The 27,812-nt window shown below is 42.2% G+C and overlaps 2 protein-coding genes across 9 annotated transcripts in view; one reads left to right on the plus strand and one right to left on the minus strand.

The window, feature by feature from the left end:
- Positions 1-22,251, minus strand: part of mideasb (mitotic deacetylase associated SANT domain protein b) — a 23,206-nt gene extending 955 nt beyond the window's left edge. The window contains exons 1-12 of one of the 3 annotated variants that reach the window (XM_086182002.1): positions 21,876-22,251; positions 15,801-17,652; positions 12,645-12,920; positions 11,710-12,049; positions 11,519-11,585; positions 8,997-9,139; positions 8,729-8,832; positions 5,815-5,890; positions 5,212-5,300; positions 4,197-4,340; positions 3,611-3,730; positions 1,337-1,539 (exon numbers count right to left, since the gene is read on the minus strand). In XM_086182002.1, coding sequence (XP_086038128.1) covers positions 1,337-1,539; positions 3,611-3,730; positions 4,197-4,340; positions 5,212-5,300; positions 5,815-5,890; positions 8,729-8,832; positions 8,997-9,139; positions 11,519-11,585; positions 11,710-12,049; positions 12,645-12,920; positions 15,801-17,345 — 3,107 coding nt within the window. In that variant the 5' untranslated portion in view covers positions 17,346-17,652; positions 21,876-22,251. Of the gene's footprint in view, positions 1-1,336; positions 1,540-3,610; positions 3,731-4,196; positions 4,341-5,211; positions 5,301-5,814; positions 5,891-8,728; positions 8,833-8,996; positions 9,140-11,518; positions 11,586-11,709; positions 12,050-12,644; positions 12,921-15,800; positions 17,653-19,604; positions 19,746-21,875 lie in introns of those variants that run through there. The other 2 variants (XM_086182003.1, XM_086182001.1) reach the window with 2 other exon arrangements.
- ptgr2 (prostaglandin reductase 2) lies at positions 21,207-27,697 on the plus strand. 6 transcript variants are annotated; one of them, XM_086182010.1, is made up of 9 exons: positions 21,246-21,345; positions 22,738-22,768; positions 23,305-23,423; positions 23,561-23,752; positions 23,834-24,004; positions 24,767-24,976; positions 25,150-25,359; positions 25,427-25,466; positions 25,542-27,696. In XM_086182010.1, the coding sequence occupies exons 3-9, from the start codon at positions 23,421-23,423 to the stop codon at positions 25,604-25,606; spliced, it is 891 nt and encodes a 296-aa protein (XP_086038136.1). In that variant the 5' UTR covers positions 21,246-21,345; positions 22,738-22,768; positions 23,305-23,420; the 3' UTR covers positions 25,607-27,696. The 6 variants fall into 6 exon arrangements, with proteins under 6 accessions (XP_086038133.1, XP_086038132.1, XP_086038135.1 ...); XM_086182007.1 differs by lacking the exon at positions 22,738-22,768 and having other exon boundaries at positions 21,207-21,345; positions 23,305-23,404; positions 25,542-27,697; XM_086182006.1 differs by lacking the exon at positions 22,738-22,768 and having other exon boundaries at positions 21,207-21,345.
- Positions 27,698-27,812: the final 115 nt, after the last annotated feature.

Genomic DNA, 27,812 nt, shown 5'->3' on the forward strand with positions numbered 1-27,812 from the left:
ATCATACACCTTTTGTCTGATGTCTGATTGAAAATAATTTTCAATTTTCCATTTTCTTTAGTCAGAAACAACAATGCTGTTGCTACTGAAGAAGCATTTAAGTTTATTTCAGTACAACACAGGAGGAAATTTTAGTTCTTTTGCTAATTTGTTTCATTTTTTTCACAAAAAGGGGAATGAAATCAAAATAAGAACCGTTAAATAACGTGATTGATGAGCGGTGTTGAAGAGGGCGGCGTGGCTCAGAGGTGACTGTGTCGAAGTGCCCTTGAGCAAGATGTTGAACCTCTAACTGCTCCTGATGAGCAGGATGACACAATCAGTGTGCGACTGCGGCATTTGTGAAGCGCTGCAGTAGAAAGGCGCTATATAAATGTAACGGACTGATGACGGCATTCATACAAATCCCGAAAAAAACGACACCCACCCTTTCACTCAGCACTACTAACACAATAATTTCAATGGCAACATTTATCACAAAGAACTCTGCCTCCTATTTTATAAACTTTCTTGTTATGTTGTGTTTGTGCACCAAGTGGAACTCTTAATACCGCTTGTTTGCTTTGTAACAGAGGAGGGTAGTCAGTCACCCCACCCTGGTCTAGAACCCGGGCCTGCAGGGTGCAAAACCTGCAGACAGAATATATCACGTCTCTAGGCGCGGCAGTTGTTCTTCAATTCAACCAGTTCCTTGCCACTTTACTGAAAACTGACAAGCCAAACTGGAACTGAGGGTGTTTTCTGCATTCGCCTTGTTAAATCACACTCATGAAACAGGCAATTACCCTCGGGTGTGTACCAAATAAACCGAGACACTCGGCGTTTACAATCTCATGTGCAGTTTTAACAACCAGTCAGTTTCCAAAATTATGCAATTTCCAAACCTAGCACCACTATCAGTACTGTACATCATGGTGAGTCACCCATAATGACCAGGTTGAGTGTTGGGGGTGGGGGAGTGGGGGAGTGTGTGTGTGTGTGTGTGTGTGTGTGTGTGTGTGGGGGGGGGGGGGGCTCTGGTCCAGTTCCTGGGTAGCATTGCATTGATGGACAATGTATCTGATCTAGTTTGTGTTTCTGTTGCTAGGACACCGTTGGCAACAACAGGACCAATGTTGCCAGAGGACAGGCTGTTTATATCAAAGCATGACACGACGCTTTCTTTCCAATATCCCGGGACACTTGCCTCTGTTTACTAACACAAACTCTAGGTGGGCAACATTTCCTGCACAGATTTTCATGTTTTTATCTTATTAGTTTGAAGCAGCTCGTGTTACATTACAGGTGATGTCATCGGTAAACGGAGCCAGAACACAACCGGCTGTTGATCACTGACCTGCCACATTTCTTGCACGGGAACTCTCCTTCCTGACCAGCTGAGCCTTTGCTGCCTGCCGACGGGCTCGTCCTGCGTGCGGCGCCATCATAGCGTGATTTCCCCACGGTTGAAAGGGGTGGATGAGGGGGGTTAATGACCCGGGCCATGGGCTGATCCTTCTCTAGGTCCTCCTTACCTTTCATGATCAGGACAGATCCCGGCTGCACACACAATAAAGTAACAGGTGGAGTTAACATGAAAGCTCTGAAGACATTTCACACAGATACTGAGGGTAATGATGAAGCTGCTTTATGAGCATCTTGAATGTCAGATCAGATTACACTGGAACGCGAGCATGAGCCAGTAAATATGGACAAAGGCAAACATTGCTTTATTATGTCAACGGCAATGTGGATAACAGGGATAAAAGTTTCTTGCTGAGTCATTGTTTGCTGACAGACAGATTGAGGTTACACAATCCAGGGACAATTTATTCCCTGTAAACATCCAGCAGGGGGCAGCAGACCCAACATGCCTCCAGCAGAACAGTCAGGCAGAGTTCACCAGGGCAAACACACCCCATCTGATGAGGTCAGCTGAGGTTTCCGACAGGAACTCCAGTTTCGAAAGAATGACCATTGTCCGACTGTGATCAAAGTAATTGTGTGGCTTTGAGTAAGAAAATTTCAGCCTACATAAAAAAGCAGGAATATGTTCACAACCACCATAGTCTTCAGGATGAGTTCAACGAGACACACTAATGTGTTTCATATACGTATGTTTTAAAAGGAGAATTCTCCCTGCTGTTGTGGGGTATTCGATCCCTTAACGTTGCTAAGTTAGTGAGTAGATGAGTTTAGAAAAACGAAGGTGATTGGTGTTTCTGATGCCTCAGGCATTTCTTTTCGCTTGCCAAAAAGGAAATGACAAGTGAAAAATAAAAAAAAATAAATAAAAAAAACCAAAAACATTACTGAAGCAACACACTGGAGCTGAATAATGTGTTTCTAAGATGCTGAGAGTTGGCGGTGCCATGATGAGGAGTTCAAACATGCCAACAGAGGAATTCTTACTGATGACTTTGCTAAGCCTGAGCGCAGTGTACATGACTCAAAGATGAAAAGCATCGGCTGCTCAGCTAGAAAAATGAGTAGTGGTACAGTATTTTGCTTTGATTGAAGTTTTTGATGCAAGGAGTCTTTCAAGTATAACGACTAACTGGTCTGCGAACAAACAGGATCAAATGACAGCTTTACCAGGATTGGATCTCTTGCATGTCAAGTGAAATTTTTTGGATGTTGGATTTGCACACCACAAAAACAGAATCCGTTTCTTATTTTGAACGAGACTGCACAAATGTTGCTTCAAATTGCTTGTTTTCAAGCATGTACAGGTAGACTCAAGATATTTGATAATCATAACGCGATATTACTTTCTTACCAAATTCACAGAACTACTGAAATAAGTTTGTTTTGAAGAGTTCACTCAGCGAGAACCACCTCTGAAATTTGTCCTGTTTTGCAGTAAAATTTCCCATAAAGGATCTGACCGATCAAATGAGGGTTCAACTGAAGTCCCACAACACGACAGCTCATTTTATTACAAAAGTCTCAGGATATTGACACTCTGAGCTTGCCGCTATTTAGTTGGCTCAACTTTCTCTTTCTTCATAGCCTGTTTACATGTCTTCGTCACAACTAGTCGACTTCATTGGCCACACAGGATACTAATAGTAAACATTGTGAAATGAGCCCCAGATAGAGTGTGAAATATAAAAATATTTCAATTCAGACTGACCATGCAAAAATTCTCCAAATCAATTTTTCGCATCACAATCTTGTAACATATTTGGTGAGGACTTCATACTGACACAACTAAAATTGGAGGGGATAGTTAGTTTTTGCGAAAACAACTGTGTCAGATGCTGTATTTGGATGGTAAAGGATGCAAATAATGTGATTCATATAGGATTTTTTTTACATCTGTTGAAATTCATCACGTTTCTGTTACATTTTTCTCATAGTGAGATTGATGCATTAACTCAACATGTAGATATGGTAACTATGCAAAATTTTAGCTGTAAATAAACCAAAGGAGCCTAATAAAACTGATAACATTTTAAAAGTTCCTGCTTTCCCCCCTGCAGCCTGGACTTTGTTATCAACATCTCATTGAGGGCAAAGACACATGAATAGTTTCAACAAACATTCTGTCATCCGCTTATGTCCTATCATTATTTATTCCATCTGTCACAGTTTCCCATGAATATTTAAGAATCCATCTCACGCTCACATTCTCCACGGACTGCAGCGTATGTGTCACCCTGGTGGGGCCAACATCCTGTTTCCTGTCAGCTGACCCTTCCCACTTCCTGCTATCCTCCTCCCTCTGTGGCTCCAGTCTGTGAGAACCCTGCGGGTCCAAATCAAGATATCAATAACAAAAATATGACCGCTGGGATAAATGATGATGCATTTTCAACTCCACCTTCTTTAGGTATTACAGACTCTTAGCTGATGTGTGGGAAATTCTGATGAGAAGGGCTTGTAACTTTACACAGTTACCATAACAACTACCAAAACAGTACCTTGCAATACCTCCCTGGATGGAAGTAGTCTCTGTATCTCACGTTAATAAACTGCAGTTCATTTGGTTCAGTTGAACAAAGAGGATCTAAATATAACTGCTGTTTCATATCTCCTCATTTCACAAATTCATTTTCCATATTTATGTTCTATCACTCCCTGATGATCCACTTTTGCAGAAAGCTGTGAATTTCTTCAGTTTTCAGCAGTCAAATCAATACATTATGTCCCATGTTCCTCAGTCATATTTCTTTCTGATGTATGCATATTAAATATGTCTTTTAATGACTGACCTTATGGTCCATCTCCTCCTCAGTGGTCCTGTTCTCCAAAGGCTCTCCTTCGCCGTATATCAGCGTTCCGTTGCGGCCGATCTTGACATGTTTCTTGTATGTGTAGTAAAACTCCACACACTGCGCCACAGTCTTGGTGGTCACCTACAAGCCACACATTCGTTCAATTAAAAGGTTTTTAGGGCATTTTCAGGTGTAAAATGACAATCCAGCTTGTACAAGGCAACCTCAGCTGACGTATCAACTCCTACAAATAATCTAGATAATAAAATCAAAGATAATTTGAGAAAATGTGACACCTTAATAAATCAAATTCGAAAGCATCGAATCTGATGGTTGACCATGAAACTGTGGGATCATAAAATTTGATTGAAAATTCACAAATTTACATTTGATCAAGTACATGGTTCCAGCAATAAAAATACATAGTTTGGCACAATTATTGAAAGCAATAATTGAAACATTGTTCCCTTCTAATAATGTTTCAAGAATGTACTTTAATGAAGAGATTGACTTTGACCTCTCTAACCTCTTCTACAGTAGAAGGTTGTTACAATCTTTTTTTAGTTTAGTTGTAAGAAATTTTGAGCCGTTAATTTCTGGATGTCCTTGACAATTTAAAAGTGAAGACATCAAATTGAAATTATTTTCGCCAAAGCTGAGGTAAACGTGGGTATCAAATGCATAAAAACTGAATTGGGATGTCTGATGAGATGTTCCATGTAAAAATTGGACAGAATTGGGCCGAGAACTGAACCCTGAGGAACCCCACAATGCAAGCCTGCGATGATAGACCCAGCCTCAGCAAATCTGACCCATACATTCTATAAGATATGATTGAAACCCCTCAATGCTCTGTGCCACTGATTCCCACCCACAGTCACCTCTTGTCCACGTGGGACAAGAGGTGACTGTGGTCGACTCAATCGTATCAAACACTGCACACTTTGAGGATATTTTATTTGTACGTAAGATAAAGTTGCAAACCATTTGAAGATCAAACCCACAAGCGTACCTGTTTCTGCACCATGAAGAAGTCCTTCTTGTATGTAGTGATGCCTTTGTTGAACTGCCGCCGCTCAGTTGCTGTCCAGCTGTCTGATCCTGAGGGAGGGATGAAGACAAAAACAGAGTTGAGTAGAGAGAAACATTTTCAAAACAGAGCAAAGCAGCATCACTCAACAAGTACCTACATCCTAACTGCTATCTGGGTGTGTGGCGACAAGTTCAACCCTGCCCCCCGCCCTTAAAAACACACTCACTCAATCACTGGGTAAACAATGGCTCTCCTGTCTTCTGCCAGGGGATTTAATACATGCTGTAAAGCCCCTCTCTATTCCCCTCCTCCCCTCAAAGCATTGACCCTGACAATCCTCCTCAGTCACCCAGCACCCCCGCCTCAATCTCACTACCGCAGCTGCCATCGCTTAGAGGCAGTGCAGGGGGCTCCATCAGAGTTAGGATGGTAGCAAGATGCATGTTCAACAGATAAAGTATTAACAGATGCCAGAAAAGTGACAACAATTGCATGGGAGTATTTATGATGAATTTTACTTTCTGTGACTTTTTACAGCAAACATTTATTGTAGTATTTTTAAATGTCTATTAAATGACAAACCTGAGTAGTGGTAGTTTGACAGAAAATGAGACTTGGGGAAAATGGGATTCCTCAGCATCAGCAGGGACAGAGAAGCCTGAAAAAGAAACATTTTAAAAAAGGTACAGTTCTTAGTATTCCAGTCATGGATGTTTTGGTGACACCTTTGGATTAATAGTACCATTTCCAGATGTTGAGGTTTGACATCATTGTCATTGAAATAAAGAAGCCAGACAATAATTGATCTTATTCCATAAATTCTGTGTGCAACAATGACATGAATAAATCTGCTATGAAAGAAGTTGGGTAATTCTTGGAGGGCTTGCCGGTTAGCATGATTAAACATCCAATACTCTCATCTCAAAATCACTGGGTACTTTTGAATGGGTTTTTGGGTCGATGCCTAAAATAAGATCTGTGGTGAACACAAATTTCCCCTAAAGAATGAAATTACATTGCTAAATACAGTACTCGTGAATTTCAAATCTTTATATGCCTTTAACAGCACTTAATAAGAAGTGGCTGAACAAAGTTGTCATGGACATTGAAGGTATTATGCTAAAATCGGAGGAAGTGTGACGCAAGCTAAAGTGGCGTTCATGAATCCACTGTGTAGCTCATTCATAGGATAGCTTAAGCTTTGTGTATTATCTTTCAAAAACCTAAAAAGAGATTTGTGAAGATTAACTTTCTAAACAAAATATCTAAGTCTCATAAACCTTAGCTGGCCACAGTTTATTTTTGGCAATAATCCAAAATCTCATGTAAAAATCCTATCAGCTCTTGGTCCAGGGAACCCATGGCGATGCTTACTTTCTGGTTGGCCTCCAAAAATACATTATTCTTGCAGGACTCTACAGCTTAAAGTGCTTTAATGAAAGTTGTCATGTTTTCTAGATGAGTTGTAAGCAATAGCCCTCAAAGCTATACTCACAAACATACTGCATGTCCTGTGACTACCTCATAATAATTCTTTTAATGTGAAGCAGCAGCAGAAATGTGAAGTTTATTACAAGTAACTTAATCCAGCATTCTTTCAGCGGAAGTTGCTGCTGATTGAATTGTACTCCATTGACCTGAAAAACACACCGAGTTGCCTCCAGGTAACCGGGGAGTGAGACAACATCCTTCAGATTCTTCTTGCATTATGGCACCCCAGCGTGTTATATCATGAGTACACTTTCTCTCTCTGGCATTTTTTTTAAACAATGATGAACTTCTCTCTCTGAGAAGCAACTGTCTTGACTGTGTGAGAATGTTGCTAGACTGCTGCATAGAGTGGGCGCTTTTGCAGCCCCCTCCTCACCCCCTTGTTTCCTTGACAACGTTGGACCAGCGCTGGTCGCTAGGGCCTGAAACCTCCACCACAAAACACTCTGACAGTCTGCATCAGGCAGCATCTTCACTAAAGGAAGTGTTACTATAGGATCACCGTTTTAACGCTCATTTGTTTTTTTCCCTCTTATTCATCTTCTATATCAAGGAAGCGATCGTTGCACGATACAAAAAAAGATCAGTATAGAATATGCTTTTAAAATGCAACATAATTCAGTACAGTCAAGTATTTAATTGAATTAGGCACTGCAGATATCTAAGCATGTGATTATATGACCTTATCTCCTTCCATAACAATTATGGTCACATGGAATCAAGACTATTCTTGGACACAAGACTAGAGTTTTTCCTTTTGATACACGAGCGTGCATTATTTTTTCATCCCTCCCACTACTGCTGCTCTGTTTAATTCTCTTTAACAATCACGAATCTGAACCTCTCCTGCTTGGATTTCAATGGAGGTGACATGACCAGTGAAGAGGTGCTTGAGTAGCTGCCTCACACTGTTTGACCTCGTTACTACGAGGCGAGCATGTTGTTCTACATTTAAAATCATCAGCATCATCGTCATCATCAGCAGCAGCAGCAGCAGCAGGAGCAGCAGCAGCAGCACATCCACCATTTTAACATCATACACATGCTTTATATGAGCACACTTCAATGTTCTTCATAGTTGTTTTATACAGTGGTCAAAATGAGTTCCAGGTGTGCATGACTTGCAGGCCTGTGTTAGCTACACTTAATCTGAACTGGTCCGAATGATGAATGCACTAGTTTACATAGTGAGGGAACAGGCAGAAGACCCCTGAATCACAAAGTAATATCATGAACACATTTAGTATTTCCCCACCTCTTGAGCCACATGTTTTTTTGTTGCTATCAAGTCAAGCTATAAAAATCCCCATGTGGTCAACCTGGTGTCCTAAATACGGCTACAAAAAAACAAAAAAAACAACCTCCCTACTCTCTTGAGGGAAACGCGACTGCAACACGACACCACACAACTGTGCATCACACCTCACTGACGGTGCATTGCAGCTCGTCTCTTCCACACAGCGGGATCAGTCAGCCTCTGACTGAGTAACCAAAGTGTTTTACTATTTCAGTCGCAGTCATCTCAGGCCACCACAAAGTTTCGCTTATTAGCTTACACTTCCGTTCTGTAAATCACAGGTTCAGATGAAGGGCTTTAATAGCTACTTTTGCACATAAGAATCAAACATTTCTGCACTGCAATAACCTGGTTACACGCAACCGGTTGGTTAGCCGTATTTCTCCTCTTCTACTAAATTCTACTGACACACCAAGATGCACTTTGACGTGTTTCAGTCCTAGTAAGGCTTAAATTATTATCATTCTGCTAGGCTGCACTGGTAATGAACTTTCTTCCTTTCAGCAGCACCATTGTCTCTCAAAAACAGTCTCAAGTCTGTATACTCGCAGAAAAGTAAACACATTTCTGTTTCAAACTGAAATCTTTGATCACTCAATTGAGAAGAAGCTGCATCATGGAACATTCCGCGTGTTTAAATGATATCTGTCTTTTTACAAATGAAAATCCAGGCCCACCAGTTGAATACAACTGTTATATTATACTCACCATTATGTCCCCTTTACACTCATACAGACAGTGGTGTGCCAACTCCTGGTTGGTGCCCCCTCCACTCAAAACACTGGAGCAGGCCAGATGCATGAGGTCCTCCACTGAAAAGGCAGAGATCATGACTGTAAGCTATGTTATTATTCATGTTCCGTTTAAAAAAAACACAAATTGCGTACAGCGATGAGGGATAAACCGGATTGTAGGCAGTTTCATTGTGTTTCTTCATGCAAAACAACAAATTATGCAATGACAGATTTTTCCGTACCTCTTTTGTTTAAGTCTGGGTTTTCCTCCAGTTCACTCAGTGGAGCCCAGACCAGCTCTGCTCGATGGTGATCCCGATCAACATCTGACCTCTGCCTCAACTCTGGCACCTCCGCCTGATACCGTGACCCAATATTTATCCGTCTGAGGAGAGGACATCATCGTCATCAAGGATGCGGCTGAATTGATTTTAATGTGAACGCTGGTTAGGTGGATTAAATATTCCAGTCATGACAATATAAAGAGCTCTATTCTTGGTCTGATTTCAAGCTTGTTATAAAGTGCTCTCAGCACAATCAGTGAATAATAATATCTTTTAAAATTTGTATTTTAAACGGAACACGCTTTTTTAAGTAGATGACTCTTCATCCAGATGTGGGACAAAGGTGAAGGTAGTTGACAAAACAACTAACCTAGAGTATGTTTCTAAAGGTTTCTATGCTCAGTGAACCCAGAAATTCATGATGTGGGAGACCATCTCGTTCGCGGGTGCCCAATCCCTCCCCTGCATTTCCAGCGAGCCTCTACTATTTCCAGCTGTGTGTGTGTGTTCTGGCATCCTCCCCCGGGGTGGGTGGGCTGCTCAAAGTTGAACTGCCAGGTCTGGCTCTCGTATTTGGGAGAACACCAGGCCCAACTGAATGCGTGATTTACTGGGAGTCTCACTGGCTCATCGCTAACTAACTGCTCGCAGCTGGCACAAGTCAGAGAACAGCTTGCACAATTCTGACCCCCCCCCCCCCCCCCCCAAAAAAACACACCTCACTGTTGATGCAACAACAAACAAATACTCCTTGATTAATGGTTTGGGAGTCTTGCTATACTTAAAACGGCAAAGTTCTTCTGCAATCTTTTTAATAAACATTAAAATGGCTGTATTCACATTTATGGATGATCCTGGCGGTGGGCCACGTTCTATTGAGGTCTTTTAACATCGCTTCATTTCACCATACTTGAGAACAAGTTCAACGTCAACAAAAAAACCTCGAGAGGGATGAAAAGGGTGAGTTTTCAAAAACTCTAATTGCTGCTTTCTTCTGTATTATATAACTGGAAATTAAATCTTTTGGGACAAAATAAGATGACCTTGTTCTCTGATGATGATGACGTAGTTGACGATGAAAAATAGAAGTTGCTCTAATCGTCCTTTCAGCCTGCACGTGCTTGCTTCACTGCAGCATGGAGCCCATTTCTTTCATTTTTCATCTTCAACCATTTCTAATCGGGTTAAATGAGTGTATGTGTATATGTACATGATTATGAATGGTGTAAAACAGTATTGACCACATCACAAAGCGGCATACTGTTCATTTACACTGAAAACACCACAAGCATAGAATCAGAGTCAGATTACAGTATCAGATATGGGTTGTCCATGCATGTTTACAGTAGAGCCATGCTGGCAGTGTTAACTTTTTTTTGTTTCTAGCTCAAATCAAAGTGTTTGGGGATTAAAGGAGACACCAGAGGATACTCTTGAGATTTTTCGTGGACGAGTGTTTTTGGATAATTTTGCTGCCGTTTGTAGTTGGTGGCTATGGGACTCAATTAGCTTCAAGCTAAATATACATGACTGGCTTTTTCTGCATTCTGAGGGCCCAAACAGCAGTAAAAATAAACAGCTTTGTAAGCTTACAACAACCATTCGTGAGTAACTGCAATGTTTTTTGGGTGAAGTATCGCTTTAAAGCAAGGTAAACGTGACCTTGAAATGTGTTTGAAGGTGACAAGAGTGAAAATGTCTAGGTCAAATTTCAGGTGATTTCCTGTCAGTTTCTAAGAAAATCAGTGGGATTTAAGCTGATGCTTGTGCGCATACATGTATGGCTACATTTTTCTTTAAAATACACGAGTATATTTTCCACTGACATGTAATTATCTATCTATCTAAAATAGTTCAAGTCTAGCAACGGGATTCTGGCCCTGGGAAAAGGTAATGTTATTAATTAAACAGCAACGACTCAAATAAAGGCAACCAAAACATCTTCGGATGTTTGCAAATCACACGGGTGTGTTTAAGAGGCAACAAGGTTGCAGCTCTGCAGAAGCCAAATATGAGCAGACCATTGGATATGTGCCATCTGTAATCTAATTCCAGTAATAACGTCAACTAACATTTGCATAACAAACCTCGCCTTTATTAGTCATTCCTTTTCAAACCGATTAAAGGTTGTGGCTTAATTTTTTTAATGGAAAGACAGGATGCAGTTGGATAGAGAGAGATTGTGTAGTTCCATCAGGAGGCTAATGCTGGCTGGGGATGACAGGGCAAAAGATTCCAGTGGTAACAGCGGTAATGGGGGTAGGCTGCTTTCAAAGACGGGTGTAGAATTTCAAGACGTCTCTGCTCTCTTTCAAGACAGTTCATGATTCAGCTCTGTGTTATGATCTGGATAATTGATTGCAGAGTGACTACTCCAGATATAAGTAATGTACGCTTTGGAGGACCATGTAGAATTTCTCTGAAATTATACACAAACCGTTCTTCTTGAGAGTTTGGGATGTGGAGAGGGGGATACTCACGGCTCGATGCTGACTGGTGTGGCCTCGCTCATCGCGGACAGAACTGGCGGCGTCATGTCACAGCTACCTACGTGAACGACAATACGAAAATTTAACTGAAAGCTGGATCAGTATTTGGGCTTTATTGTGCATGTTCACTATTTTTTTATTATTATTATTAATTAACACTAATATTAATATTTTTTTCTTACTTGAGCACAACAGGCTGCGTGTGGCTGACTTTGGTGTTGCAGGAGGTGGCAGGCCCTGACAGCTGGGAGCCCCAGCTGAAGAAAGGAACGTGGAAAAGTAGAGACCTGAGCCTTCACGGACGGGGCTGAGGATTGGCGGAGGTGTGTAGGGAGGCATGGCGAGGGGGTTGTCAGCAAGGCGGACAGGGGAGCGTAGATGGCTCTGGTAGGGTGTGATGCTGGAATAGACTGGCGGAGCAATGAATAAGCCAGGTTTAGGTGGCGGTATGAAGAGAGGTTCAGGTCTGGGACGCCGTTTGAACTTCTTGCCATCGTCGTCTTTCTCACCCTCTGTGCCATTCTGGTAAGGAAAGATTTATTTAAGAGGGAAACATTAGTGAGTCCTGTCTTATGTCTGACTTTATGAAAAACAAAATATTGCTTTTTCTTATCTAAGAATTTCTTGATGAAATTGTGTTTTCTTATCCAAGAAAAACACAAAATCCAAGGTGATAAGAGAGGACGAGGTACCCAACCTTCAGCCTTAAGGTACATAATGTACAGTACCGGTATGGCCATGCAATACAGCTAAACCCTGATAATCTGCAGGATCTGGGGCAGGGCACCGCTGAACACACACACACACACACACACACACACACACACACATACACACACATACATAAGGGAGTAAAGTGGGGAGAACTGCAAGTGGGGGCAGGGGAGACAAGAGCATGGTGGGGGAAGGGAGTATGTGCTGGGGGGGATGATGTGGCATAAACGAAGGGAATTAATAGCATTGAATTCAGAGAGACCAATAACAAAAAGAACACTAGCATATTAATCCCCGTTCTCTGTCATGATATCAAATATGGGAAATGTATCCATTTAGGTAAAAGCTCAAAGAAAACTGCAGATTCTGCTAAAAACTTCAGTGAGAATGGAGGTGTACGCACCTGCTCTGAGCTCTCTGACAAAGAGTTCCTGAGTGAGCGTCGGCGAGTGACAATGACGGAGGGCTTGTGGTCTGCGTGGCCGAGGTCCTGGGGGTTGGATGGCCTCGGTGGCCAGGCGGAGGCCAGAGCTGCTTCGTCCCTGTCAGGGGAGGAGGGCTCCTGCCTCCGCACTGGAACAGAGACAGGGATGACGAGAGGAAGGAGACTGTCATCCCGAGGCCTCTTTTCATTCAGACCTTCTGGCTCAGTGGGACTCCAGGGTCTGTGGGGCTCCTGCTAAAGAAGAGTGGGTAACATGCAATATTAGGGAGCAAGCAAAAGCAGTATGACAATGCCTAATGTGCTGATTGCAAATGCATGGTATTACTCCTCACAGGTGCTTTATTCCAACTTTGTGGTGCTAAAATATAAAATTCTTAAAGAGAGACCATTCAAACCGAGTTACAGGATTGGTGAAAAAAACTTTTATCAAAAACCATTGACACATTTTGATAAGCCTTAATGCAGCTGACAAGTTCTGAAGGACATGGTTTCAAATCCACTGAACTTGTGAAATAAATTTGCATAGCAATTCTGCACATGACGCAACAGGTGCCATGAATTACTTCTCCGAACGAGTTCTACTAACTGTCGTGTAGCTTTCCAGCTTATCACACCACAGCACACAAATTCTTCCACTTCAATTGACACGAGTGGCTGTTACTTAACTGGGCAAGCTGTCAAATTAGAAGCCATACAGTACATGAGAATCTTCCTTCCAAAACACCTCTCATAAAAAAACACTATCAAACCACACAAAAGTCCATGCTCAGAGGTGGGCTGAAACACTGGTCGATGCAACAACAAGAGAAAGCTTGAAAACCAGGGGTGCAATGGTTCAGTTTGCATTGACAACATTTAAAACGGTTTTGTTTTGGATGTTGAGGGGAAAAACATCAACAAATGGCTGCGAAAAGCAGAAAAGTTTAATAAATGTTGAACATAACGCTACTGCATTTTGCTGTTATCTATGATCACTACAGTGAGTACTTTTTGCTGCTCTACACAATAAGTACTTGTACTTCCTTCGTTTGATGTTACAGGTACACAAAACGGAATCGTCCCAAACAACATTCTTCACATTTTTGCTTTGACAAACCATAATGAGTGGGCAAGAGCAGCCCTGTTTGATTTACAGCAACGAGTGTGGAATGGAGCAGCTTAAAAGTCTTTTGAACCACCACATCACAGGCCTGATGAAGACAGATGCACACTGTCGCTGCACACTGCATCTCAACAGGCAGAGAGGCACGCAGCAGTGTGGCTACGATGGAACTGCGCTCATTATTGCTGGTGGAAAACTCCAGTTCCTACACCAGAGCAGTGGAGAGAGATTCTGCTGAGCACTGCAGGCAGGGCAACCCTGCACCCCTCCCTGCATGGAGGGAGGGGGGGGAGGGCAAGTGAGGCCAGCTTGGAGTTTCTCTACTTTGGTGGAATGGGGGAGGTGTGCAGTAATGTAACCAGAAACTATACAACTATATGATCAGCTAGCCAGGAGACATATCCAGGACACGGCCACGCTGAACTATAGACATACTGACTCAGTGTTGTTTGGCAGCAGAACTTGTTGCACAATCGAGACATTCAGCAAATCGACACAGAGAAGTGCATGACTTCACTTGGTACAGGCGGAGTTAGCCCTATTTATCAGTCACTGGAAACATCTTGTGAGAGCTGAAAAGTAAGAATCAAGATGTTATATACCCCCCTATTGTTCAGTTTCCATTTAAGTGTCAAGTGAAACAGAAATTAGAATAAAGTGCATTTCCATTGTCTGGTCTGGAGAGAATTAACAAAGCTACGTAATACATACTTCTGGCCAAAAATGGTTGTTGAGGAAACATTACACATGGCTGTAACAGAGTAAAAGTAGAAGTGGTCACCCTAGTCGTCTACTAAAAACAAGTGTAAGGAGATCTCGAGGAATTACTTTAATTTGGGCAAGTTGTGGTGTCAGATAGCACTGCACATGCTGCATGCTAGACACAGACAAAGAAAAAGTTTGGGAATACTTGGGAGGATGCCAGCAGTGGAATCAGATTTGCTACAACAGTGCTTATCCAAAAAAAGTGGAGTCAACCTGCCATTTGTACATATATGCTTTTACAAAAAAGGTTAAAAAAAACCCACATTCGTTTAGTGTAAAAAAAAAAGAAGAGCACTAGTGTTTTGTTTTGTTTTGAATTCTATTTTGCCATTTCCATTAGATCTGCATTATTTGATTAATTCATAAGGGGAAAAAAACTCACTGCAACCTATTTTAATGTTACTTTTAGTCCTCTTTCAAGCAAAATGATCAAACATTTGCTGGTTTTAGTCTCATAAAAATACAAATCTGCTGCTTTGTTGAAGTTTATAACAGAAAATGAAGAGTCTTGGTTTTGGACAAATGTGAAGACATCATTTTGGGCTCTGGGCAACTGTGACACGCATCTTTCAAAGTGTTCTGAAATTCTATAGACTACACATCGATTTAACATGAAAATTTGTTGCATCACTGGTTTCCATCTCTCCTAATGCGATACTTCAAAAAAAAAATACGCCTCAGAACATATTGACGGAGACACGACTGGTGTTAAATAAACCCAAAGATTTTCACACAAAGCTAAGCTGAGCTCCTTAGTTCTTTACTGTACACTTGGTTGGGTGTTGATTACACTCCACATCTCTTCTAGCAACATGTTCATCCCAAACAACACAAGTTTTGGCACAGTCTTTTTGGCAGTTGTATTGGGCCTTTTGTTCCAGTTCCTGCTCTTGTTGGGGGAGCTGAAGTCTCACTGCAATTATACCCCGGAATAACACTAGGAAAATAGATAATCAGCTCTCACACAAATACTCTCAATTACAGCTTCCAGCTACGAGTTCATAAAATGCAATCAATGACATTCAGAACATCCAGTCCTTTTCTGTTTAAGCTTGTTTCATGTGGCAGTTTTGCTTAAGAGGAAACAGCTAAGAAAGAGACGAGTGAGCAAATAAGCAAGAGAAACAGAAAAAAATGAAGGAGGGAAAATTAAACATGAAAGTATAAAAGGGCAGGACAGAGAAAAAGGAAAGAACAAAGTCTCCCAACTGAACAGAGTGAGGGGCACCGATACATCAGTAGCTTACCTTAACACCATGTGATGGAAGGGTTTCCATTTCTGAGGCCTTCTGAGCAAGGGTCTCCAGGTTGACCTCCTGGGATACCCTGCGTTTCCTGCGTGTGCTCTGGATGACACCCGTTGGGGCTGCCAGGATGTCACGGGCCCCGTTCTGGGGGCCCTGCGACCCAAGACCTCCCTGATCCGATGAGGCAAGAAAAGGGTTGTCAGATGGTGCCCCGCCTTCCTTAGAGAGGCGTCGTGATCTGCGAAGCTGTTGCTGGGATTGGAGCTCTGTCTGGGACAGCGACTGGGACAAGGGATCAGACTGAAGAGGGGGCTGCAGCGGATCTGATGGCTGCTGGGGTTCTGGGGTAATGTCCTGGATAATGGGTTCCTGGATTTTTGGGGCAGCTGGAACAGAGGATTCCTGGGAGTGTACAACTACAGGCTGTGGGTGAGGGTGTGCATGTTGTGCACTAGGGTAATAGTCAAGCACATGAGGGTTTTGTTGTTGCAACTGCTGATGTTGCATTTGCTGCTGAATTTGGAGCTGTTGCTGCTGCTGCTGCTGCTGCTGCTGTTGTTGTTGCTTTATCTTTTGTTGCTGCTGCTCAAGCTGTAGTTGCTGCTGCTGCTGTAGGTGTTGTTGATGCTGAATGATTTGTTGCTGCTGCATTTGATGGTGCTGCTGTTGGATTTGCTGCTGGATTATGTGATGTTGTTGCTGTCGCTGTATTTGCTCTTGCTTTTGCAGCTGCTGAAGCTGGTGTGGGGGTTTGGCCTGCGTGGAGTAGTTAGGTGGATTAGGTAGCGTTGTCCTGTTCCCTTGGAAGGTCTGGTAGTAAGCAGGCAGGTGTTGCTTGGGCTGACCAAACGCCAACTGAAAGGGTTGCAAGACAGAGCTTCCTCCTGGGTGGGATGAGCTGTGTTGCTGGGGGTTCAGTGCACCAGGCTTCAGGGTCTCTTGAAAGGTCTGGGATGGCTGCTGTTGCTCCCACTCTAAGCCCCTGGCCTTTATAGCATCCCTGTAGGCTTCCACTGTGGGGTTTGGTGCCAGCGGCTGCTTGTCTGGAGCTTTGTTAGGCGGCTGTTGGTGCGGCTGTACACCAGAGCTCTCACACATTGACTTCACGAATGCAGTCTGGGTCCTTGAGTCAGTTACATTAACTCCTCCAATGTAATTAGCAAAGTTTTGTCCCCAGTTAGACATGGTGGTCCAAGAAGCAGCTCTCTGCTGCTGGGACAGTGATGGCTGCTGTTGACTGGGCTCCTGATGGGCCCACTTCATTGGTACAGTCTGTTGATAATGACCCCTGCTCTGATCACCCTTGTCTGGGCTGAAGATGACAGAGTTGAGGTACATGTGAGGACCCTCTGGATTCGAAGTCACAGTACTTGCAGCCTCACTCTGTCCAGGATCTGAAGCGGTGCTACCTGGAACATAATAAGACCCATCAGGGTGTTGAGATGTCTCCTTCATCGCTACGTTTTGATCGGTGAAAAATGTGATACGTTTGCCTGTTCTTTTGGCGCTGGGTTTCTGCTGGACAGGTAAACTCATGACGAGCATCAATAAACCAGGCTGGATGAAGATTGTCAATCAAACCAGACTAGTCATGCTCTACTGGAGTCCATTGAATAGGTTAATCCAAAAGCTCTAATCAAAAGAGAGCTTTGCTGTACCCTTCAAAGGGGTATCCACACTAACAAAAAAACCAAAAAAGTCTGCAGGGCTACACTGATGATCAGTGGGATTTTCAACCAGAAATATGATTCTCTTTCCCTCTGCTGTTGTTCGGCACACTTGGAGAGGTCGCAGGCCGATGTTTAGCAGATCAGAAGAAGGCTGCCTTTTTTTCTCATTCATGGGCAACACCCTGCAAAGAGAAAATGAGAGAGAGGTCAAGCATTGAGGCATCACACCAAAGCGGTACCCACAGGGGGGTCTCATTATCACCCCCGCCTGAGCCATGTAAAAACCTGCTGTTCGCTTTTTTAACAATAGCCCTGCACTGAAAGGTATCGGGTATTAGAATAGAGGAGGGGCGGGGTAGGTCTAAACTATGTCATTATTCACTAAACTCACATGACACAGGGATTAAGTCCTGCATGCAGGCCAGCACGTCTCCTAACAGACCTGAATTTGAAATGAAGAACTTGCAAGACAGTTGATGCAGAATGCTAAATCAACAGTTCATGGAAATGTCATCACGGGATATGACTGCACCACATTAAATGATGAGCCATGACATCAGCAATGAAGCATGTCTTAAAAACTTGACTGTCTGTATCTAAGCCCTCATTGCTTGACTGACTGGACAGATATGAAGCTCATTTTGCCGCCAAACTACCTGGACAGATGGCAGATACCGTGGAACATGAGAGAAGCCACGCTTTTTTTCAAATGAGTGACTCATCAGAGGTGAAAAGGGGGAAACCATGCCCTTTGAACCGTGGCTGCTGCAAAAAGGAAGAGGCCAACTGAAAGTGAGCAAGCGTGAGTCACGATGAAACGGTCTGCGCGAGGGAAAAAGAGAGCAGGAGGAAAGTCAAAGTGGCCATGTAGGCTTTTGATAGCCAGTATACAATCAAGACTATTGCTATGGTAACCCCATTACGCTTGCAGCACGATTATCAAAACTATTATATGATGGCCAGGTTTCAGAACAGATTTTGACACTGTGCAGGCTGCCAAAATCCAAGATGCACACAGTTGCAGAGTGCTTCTGCTAAAATCTCAACCCTTGTGCCATCTGTATAGAATATGAATCTTCTGTGGCAGTAAACCCTTCCAAAATACGTGGCCAGAGACTCTGTCCTCTTGTTTATGTTGAACAAAATAATTTGTCAAGCTAATTGCACAAGTTAATACCAGGATCTACACAGCATTCTCCTGGCAAAGGCCACCTCTGGACAACCTAGGAAGTGACTGGCAATTGTCACCCTTTACTCTGGTGGCCTAGTAAAACACACACGCTCCTTAAAATAGACAGCTGCAGCTGTTCAGATCCTGCATTGGCTCGGGGGCACCACAGACCTCTGAAAACCTCAACGACCATTTCTCTGTCTAACAATCATTGCAAAGGCATCACCAGCTATGCAAAATCCTTCAAACATCCTGCAAGATGCACATGAGTAAGCCTACCCAGGCGGACATAAACACAAGTGCAGAGCGACCACGCTGCGTTAAATGTGAGGTGAAGAGGGGGATCATCGTGACGCATCACAAGTGCAACCTTGCACAACCCTGGGGTTTAGCTCAATAAACAAAGTAACACGTTGCAGGCTTAAAATAAATGTCCAGCAGCACTATTAGCCGCCCTAATCCAACGCTGTTTCCTCGTTTAAACCTGTGCTCACACACCAGCGAGGCCTGCACCGTGCAAGAGACGAATAAAACAGAATAAGAAGAAAACATTCTTCCAAGGCAGGACTCTTCTTCTTGGACCCCCTCCCTCCCGTCACATCTCTCTCTCTCTCTCTCTCGCTCGCTCTCCCTGGTCAGCCTGCTATTTACGAGAACCCCTTTGTTGGAAGAAACGGATTATCCAGTTACTAATGCCATGTCCTATTGCAACAAACTGAGCAGACAATGCAGGCTAGAAGTGCGGTTGTATCGCTGACTAACTTGTCAACAAGACTGTTACGTCACATGTGTCTTTCTGTGCATTATATCCGCTTTGATTGAACAACATGAGCCAGTACGGAGGGTTGATCCTCAGCAGTAAACAAAACTTTGGCACCACAATAACACACACTGTCGACCACCCCCACAACAACAACAGCCATGAGCACCGCAGCTCCAGTCCTGCCTCACCCCGGTACTTACTGTCAGGAGAGGCGCTACTGAGGGCAGCTCGTCCGACCAGCGGCAGCAGCAGCGGCGGCGGCGGCGGCGGCAGGCCCGCGATGATGACTGCATACATCCCCAAGGTTGACTCATGCTATGCTGCTGACCTCACACACTTTCCCCCTTGTTACCCCCCCCCCCCCCGCAACAAAGTCAAGAGGGAAAAAAAGAGGTGGGTCCGCCACACAGGGTCCTTTCCGATCGGAAACGCAGCGCTAATCTGCAGAGACGCGGGTTCAATACTGCCGCTGTCTGTTGCACATTATTGCACTCGGATTGCAGGGGGAAAAACATACACACACACACTGACAATGCGGCCTTTCGCTGAACACCATCGAGGCTCTCTGGGTCTGCGCTCGTCTTGTGATTCCCCTCCCTCCACCGCCAACAGCTTGCTGGCCACACCCACTTCCATGCCCATAAAAGGTCTTCCTCTGACACAGAAAGCACTGTAATTTACGGAGCAAGATCCCTCACAGTCCATGCGGGAAATTCCAACACACACACGCGGGGAGAACGGAGGGGATGGCGGGGCAGGCGCACCCGGCTGCAAGCAGTTTTACATTCACTTTCAGTTCTCCCTTACAGGTCTGGATTTGTCGGAGAAAGTTCTCTTCACACTACGGTGTGTGCACATGAAAATGGAAGCTGTTTCTTATTATAGATGGTGCTGAAAGGCAGTGATTGAGCAGTAACAATTTACTTAAATATGCTTGAGATTTTGTACATAATTACTTAAGTGAGTAATTGCTTTTGAAATGAAGTCACTCGTATGGCCTACTGCAACTTTCAAATCACAGGAAGGTGAAATATTTGTAAGTTAACTATGTGTCAAAGTTTCATTTAAATTAAATATGTATATATATATTTTAATCATTTCAGGAACATATAATATTGTGTCATGAATTACTTCACACAACTGCTAAATATTGTTCCTGCATCTGACCCAAAATATAGATTTTCAGTCATTTAGAATCCATTCAAGACTCGTTTCCACAAAAGCTGGCTTTTTATTCATTTCCCATTTCATTACTCATAAGGTTTCCCATCATCTCAAAATTGGGGCCTGTTTATAAACCCCATCCCCCACCCATACGCACACTTCTGGGTGCACTGAAAGTACTACTTTATCACACATTCCAGTCTTTTATAGGGACCAACCTCCAACATAGGCGAGCAAACTTCCCTGTCTGTCCTTGATTTATCCATAAATATGCACTTTCTTCCATGTCACCTTGTAAAAAGCTTATGTGTGATTAATGATATTAATGATGCCACATTTCCATCTAAGTGTCCCAGCGAGCCAGGATGCACAAAACCAGCTCCCCAGACGTGGCAAACGTTCACGGAATTAATCAAAAATATTAATTTCACATGTGCTGTGAAAGTGCCTATTTATACATCAGTCATTTTCACTGTGAACTGGACATGGCATTCCTGGAAGTCATTAATAGCCATGTCACATTATTTAAAATCACAAGACATTTACATGTTTATAAATGTACAAGTCGATTGGGGGGGGGAGACCACAGGACATGACCAAGCATGTGCTGGGGCTGGTCTCTGCCTGCCAGGCTGTCTTGTACACTGTTGCCCCTAAATTAACCTGCAAAGTCTGAAAACATTCACTGATGCAATTGACAAGAAATCGAACCAGACAGTCGTGCCTGCCTCCTATGATACTGCCACAACACCGAGAGCCCCGGTTGTGCCAGTTTATGTGAGTATAACAGATTTTCTTTCACTTGGATGGGTTTTTTGAAGCCAGAACTGCTAAAACAATCAGACGATGGATTGAATCAGCGCCTCAACTGATGAGCAAATTCAAGAAAGAAGCCCAAACCTTTGATTAGACAAGCTTCTGGTGTGTAAATATCTTTTTGCGTCTTTGCATTATAAAGAGAATGTATGGAATATATTTGGGTCTTCCATAGTTTGTTTAAAAAGAAGCAGGTGGAAGACAACTAGGGTCTTGGGGAATGTGAAAGGTAGTTTTTTTTAGTATTTTAATAAAATTGATAATAAACCAATACAGTGTTTCCTGTTGGCATATCGTTTATGATCATGTCCATGCCATCATTTTGTAATTTTAGCTTTGTGGAAATTTTGAATTCCCCTTGTATGGGTTTATGTGTCAGAAAGAGAGAGAGAGCGAGAGAGAGAGAGAGCTGGGGCTTCAGGGCAGGTGAAGCTAGCTAACTATGTAGCAATTAGCAGTTTAGTTAAACAGCTTGCTGTTTACCTACTTACATGTCATCCGCTCCCTCCGGTGCACACACGAATTCATTTCTCTGTTTGAACAGCACCCTGCCACAGCTAAAGTTGGTCTGTTACAAGTGTAACCCAGCAGCCAGTCAATAAAGTTTTGTCTGTTTGTTTGGCCAGATTCCTCCACAAGGCGTCACTTGTCAGCCGAGCAAGGGTGGATCGCTGTCAACGTCGACCACGACGGCGTTTACACACTTTTGTTGGGAAACATAAACTCGATGTGTTTGAATTCATTGAATGATCGCTCATATGTTGATAAATAATCGGGATTTATTATTAAAACATAGCGCCCGCATACCGCTTCAGGCTCAGTTCAGCTGCCTTCGCGGCTAAAGGGCACAGTTGAAGATAAAGATGAGCGAAAGTCGAGATACTTCCCTGCCGCTAAACCGGAACATCAATTACATCATGTCGCACTTTCGCCGAACTGCTTCTCTGAGAACGGTCAGACGATCGAGTCGTGTCATATGTAACACATCAATTCTTTGTCGACGTCAGATTAGTCACACGCAAAATGAAACGACAGCTCAACACGTTTACATGGATTTTTCGGCATGGCAGGTGTGGGGGGTCACACAAAGGCGGATGTTGGTAGCAGGATACTCTCTCACGTTACCTTGAAGAGACACTGGTGCACCTAGATAGAAAGGATCTGTTACGGCAATGTCGCGGCGGGTTTTAAAGTAGAGTTGTGATTGAATGGTTAATCTGGACGTTGTTGTAATGCCTACAACTCGGTTACACGTTTAGCCTAGCGGACCACCATCAGATCAGACTCTTGCTGTCGAATCGGCTTTTTGAAGGCTCAGAATCAAGGTTTTAACGTTGCTTTTCAATGATGCAGGTGCAGAGAGTCGTCCTCAGCTCCCGACCTGGTAGGATGTTTAGTCAAATATTCTAGTTAGTGAACAATAGCAACTGATCTCTCTTGTAGTATGCAGCGCTGTAACTTTATCGCACCCGTGTGGCTAAAATGTAAAAAAAAACTTTTTTTCGAGGCCAAAATATTGACTTGCTGCGTCTAACATACAGTTGCAGTAAATGTCAATATTTTCATGTCAAAATTTACGTAAATTTATTGGAACGAGATATGAATCATACATTTAAAAGTGCCTTAAGTGTAAGTAACTTTAGACGTATTAAAGAATATATAAAATAAATGTTAAGGTTTGTTTTTAAATGCATTAAACATACATTTTTATTTTTTTTATGAGCATTGAAATTCCCTCTGGTCCCAGCAGGATTTCACCAAACCAAATGACAAAATAAATTGATGAATCAAATTTTACCCACTTCACACAGCCCGGTGTTTGTTCGTTTTTTTCCTTTGGTACAGTACTGATAAAAGAAAACGATATGATAAAATGAAAAATGACCAATATTTGAGATGATAACAATCCTTATTTCCAAGGTTCAAATGGGGTGCCAGTTCCAGAAAATTTCTGCCTGGAGGAGACAACTTTGAAATCTGACCTGGAAGATGGGGAGGTCCTTGTTCGGACACTTTACCTGTCAGTTGACCCTTACATGGTCTGTCAGTTAGAAACAACATTTATCAGTTTATTTCATAATCCGCATCTGAAGTTATTTCAAGAAACACAGGCTGAACTTCTGTACCTATGTCTCATCACATCACCCCAACTTATCTCTCTGTCTTTGCCTCTCAGAGATGCCGCATGAATGACGACACCGGTGCAGAGTACCTGAAGCCATGGCAGCTGTGTGAGTGTGTGGATGGTGGAGGCGTCGGGGCGGTGGAATCCAGCCGCTGCAGAGCCATCAGTGAGGGAGACGTGGTCACGTCATTCAACTGGCCTTGGCAGACCCGCGCCGTTTTGAAAGGAAGCGTTTTACAGAAGGTGTCGCTGCGCCTTACTGGGATTCGTTAGTCACGATCATTCAGTCGTTGTCCGTGTTTTAACTGTCCGTGTCTGTTACAGGTGAATCCACAGTTGGTTGATGGGCGCTTGTCCTACCTTTTGGGTCCAGTTGGCATGACAGGCCTCACTGCACTGCTGGGCATGAGAGAGAAAGGTCATGTGACCAAAGGAGCCAATCAGACGTTGGTGGTCAGCGGTGCAGCGGGGGCCTGTGGAACCATAGCTGGACAGGTAAACTAACTCCAAATTTAGGTCCGGCAAGTCTTGGATGTATAGAATTGCTGCTATCTTGGTGATTCAAAATATTTTAAAATAAATTTCAATATAAGAAATGTTAAAGGACTGCGACAACATTTTTAGGAAATATGCTAATTGTCCATCCTCACCAGAGCCGCTCACAAGCAGGTCTAGTTTGCTCAGGACAGTGAATGGTAGTGGATGGGAACTGTAAGCATCCCTCCATCAAAGTCATCAGTTACAGTGGTCTTTGTTAGCATTGATATAAATAGTGTTTTGTACAACATTCATTATTAAATAACATTTCAAACTTACAGGACATTGTTGTCTTAGAATCTCACACATAGGATGACCTTCCTGACTTGGTGCGCAGGGATTTGACCGAGCACCTCAAAAGCTTCATCTGAACTTCAGCAAACAAGTCAAAATGTCGATGAGTAGCTAAGCGACTGGTGCTAATACTTATATTTTATCTGAGCTGGAATATACACAGAGAACTACAGGATTTGAAAGGTTAGCGAGCAAGAAAGAGATGTGCTACACTGCCCATTTACTACCATTCACTGGGCTAAGCTATGAAGCGGTGGAGAGGTATCTATCATCTTACCTGGCAATTAAGCAAATTTCCCAAAAGCTTTAGGTTTAGTGAAGGGAGTTGCCAGGAACAATAATTGTATAAAAAATAATAAAAAATCAGATACAGGGTAGCAGTTTTGTGAACCACTGATAGAAAAATTTGATTGCATCATATCACAGATTGGCCGGCTGGATGGTTGTGCAAGGGTTGTTGGGATCTGCGGTTCTGAGCAGAAGTGCAAAGCTTTAGTGGAGGATTTGGGCTTTTCTGCTGCTATCAACTATCACCAAGAGGACGTTCCTACGCGGCTTCGGGAGTGCTGCCCTGACGGCATCGATGTTTACTTTGACAATGTGGGAGGAGCCATCAGTGATTCCATCATTGCGCAGGTACTGCTTGTGTTGCGTCTGTTTATTTCAAAAGAAAATGTTGATTCATAGGTATTTTATTACACTTTTATGCCGCACACAAGTTAAAAATTTTGGCTGGGTATTCAGATTTTTGAGCGCCGATGTTTTGTGTTTTCAGTCTGACATATTAGCTTCCTTTTCTCTCTTTCAAGATGAACAATGGTGGCCATGTTATCCTGTGTGGGCAGATCTCACAGTATAATAAAGATGTTCCATATCCTCCGCCCTTGAACGATGAGACTCAGGATCATTTGCGAAGGAGGAAGATCACCCGGGAGCGATTTATGGTGCTTAACTATATGCACAAAGCAGAAGCTGCCCTGTGTGAGCTCAGCCAATTGGTTAAATCCGGCCAAATCAAGGTGAGGAGGATATTATTGATTGGCTGTGTGATTTTTGCCATTTCTAATTTTACTTTTTATTCTGCAGGTGCTGGAAACTGTTGTGAATGGCATCGAAAATATGGGAGGTATGAGAGTCCTGTTCTTTTAACTTTCATGATTTAACTCTGCAAAAGTTGACTGGGTTCTTTTTTTTCTCGCAGTGGCATTTTGCTCAATGATGAAAGGTGGAAACATCGGCAAGCAAATCATAAAGATATCAGACTGAGGAAGATCATTCAGTGCCTACTTGCATTTTGCCTTTGAAAATACAGTTTCCTCTCTAAAACTTCTATTAACTGTGTCTGATACAGCAGCGCATCCATGACACCAACCGATTAAAATGACTGAAATTACACTTTTTGAGGAAAAAGTTATAAAATTTAAAAAGTATGTGGAAGCCAGATAAGTCTTGAATTTACTTACTCATTGATTCAGATGTTAAAAAATTAGTGCATCAATTAAATAAAGCAGAATGTTGTCGTAAAGTGTCTTGTTAATGAGGAGCTTATTTTCTTAGTATTAAATTCTTTAGTTTTTTGATTATGATATTTACATTGCATCGAAAATCAGTCTTGACAAACATTGAGTCCTCCTGTTTGTGGCCCAGAAACTGCCTTTTTATTTTTAAACATGGTTATTTTTTCTCCAAATAAATAAAATGGCATAGGAACGAGTCCTAAAATATGGAAATAGTTAGTCCCGTTCCCTCGTCTCAAATTTAAATTCCTGAAATAACATTTGTGGTTACACAAGCTTTATCTTAAAAAAAATATTTGATAAAATATATCAGCAAATAACAGACTCGAGAATTTCTTCTTGTGTCTTAAAACAGCAGTTGCTCACCAGTTGGTAAACTAGGTTGTTACAGGTATTAAACGCCATCGTGTCAAATATAGAAGATGTGAGAAGCTACTTGTGCGAGTGTTGAGGTCGTCTACCTGTAGGGTCGTTTGTTGATAGCTTAACGTTAGCTTCGTATTTCTAACGATAGCGTTTGTGGTTCAAAAGTCATTTGTTCCATTTGTTCATTATTTTGCTAAAGAAAAACAAAAAGACTCATAAACATTGGTTCGCCACAGAGCGTATTTCAGTAATCATCCAAAACCCAGGGTAAAACATATACTCAGGCTTCACCTTGTCTTGAGACATCTTAAGAAATCCTCATAACACAAAACAAAACATCTGAAGACATTTTTTTTCTTTTTCAAAATGTATTAGGTCCTCTTAAGACTGAACCTGAAGACATGTGCTCATGTCTGCAAGTGCAGGTCTTGAGGAATAACAGCCAGACAAAAATGTATATGATGGAATTTTTAAGAGAGGATTAAAACTTTAATATGATTTTTAAGTTTAGGTGTTTTCAACATGATGAAATGTCTCCCAAGGGGATAAAATATTTGATGAAGAAATGACAAGAGTACAAAATCGAATATATTAATAATAACGTATTACCAATAAGTAAATCAGGACAGGATTTTTTTTTAAGGCTGGTGATGCGCACCTTGTATTTCTGTAAGCCTTTCTCATAGTGGCCATTTTGAGAGTACACATCCTAACTCATCTTAAACTTGTCTAAAACAATTGTTAATGTTATTAAGTGATCATGAACACAGACACACGCGCGCGCACAGTTCTGAAGTATTGTAGCATTTAATTTAATTAAGTTAATGAATAGTAATTCATTAACTTAGTTAAGGAAGGTCTTGTTTTTGGATGACCTCTAATTCAATGTAATAAAATTAAATAACTAGCGCTGATAATGGAATAATACATAAATATGAATGCATATCTTGGAAATAAGATTTTTTTGCAGTACTATTGGTATGTATAATGCTAGCAATTTCTTAGGGTTAGACAAGCTATTTGTTGACTTAAATGTTTCTCAATGTTTGTATATCCCTTGCATTTATTATATAAGAATCTATGAACAATGATTCTACAAAATTAAGGGTGTTGATTACAGTAAACCAGAGAAAGAGTCACCATTCAACGTTTTTGATGTATGGAAGTTTGCTGACACCTGAGGAAAGTCTAATCAGTTCAGTGAACCTGAATTAGCCACTCCATTGCCATCTACTGGTCAAATGTGGATACTGCAAAAGAAAACTTTTGAAAAAGGTGGGGTTTTTTTTGTTGTTGTTTTTTTAGTTTGTACATGTGTCCTGCCAATTCATTTTGAACACAATCAATTCATTATTGCTTCTCGAAGCCATCATGGGTATGTGTGTGTGTATGTTTGATGAGTCATAATCTCATTATCATGATTGGTAAAATACACCAAATCAAAATGTATTCTAACAATTTCATCCACAATATTAAAAGTAAAGGTTTTCACTCTGTTGGTTGGTTTTCCTCAATTGAAACTTCCAAACATCAGTTCTTTATTATGTCTTCAGGGGGCAAATATTTTGCAGTTAGCAACACTTCCTCAC

This window comes from Aulostomus chinensis, chromosome 17 (genome assembly GCF_037954235.1).
Source record: "Aulostomus chinensis isolate RoL2024-O1b breed Wild chromosome 17, RoL_Achi_v1.0, whole genome shotgun sequence".
Taxonomy (NCBI): domain Eukaryota; kingdom Metazoa; phylum Chordata; class Actinopteri; order Syngnathiformes; family Aulostomidae; genus Aulostomus; species Aulostomus chinensis.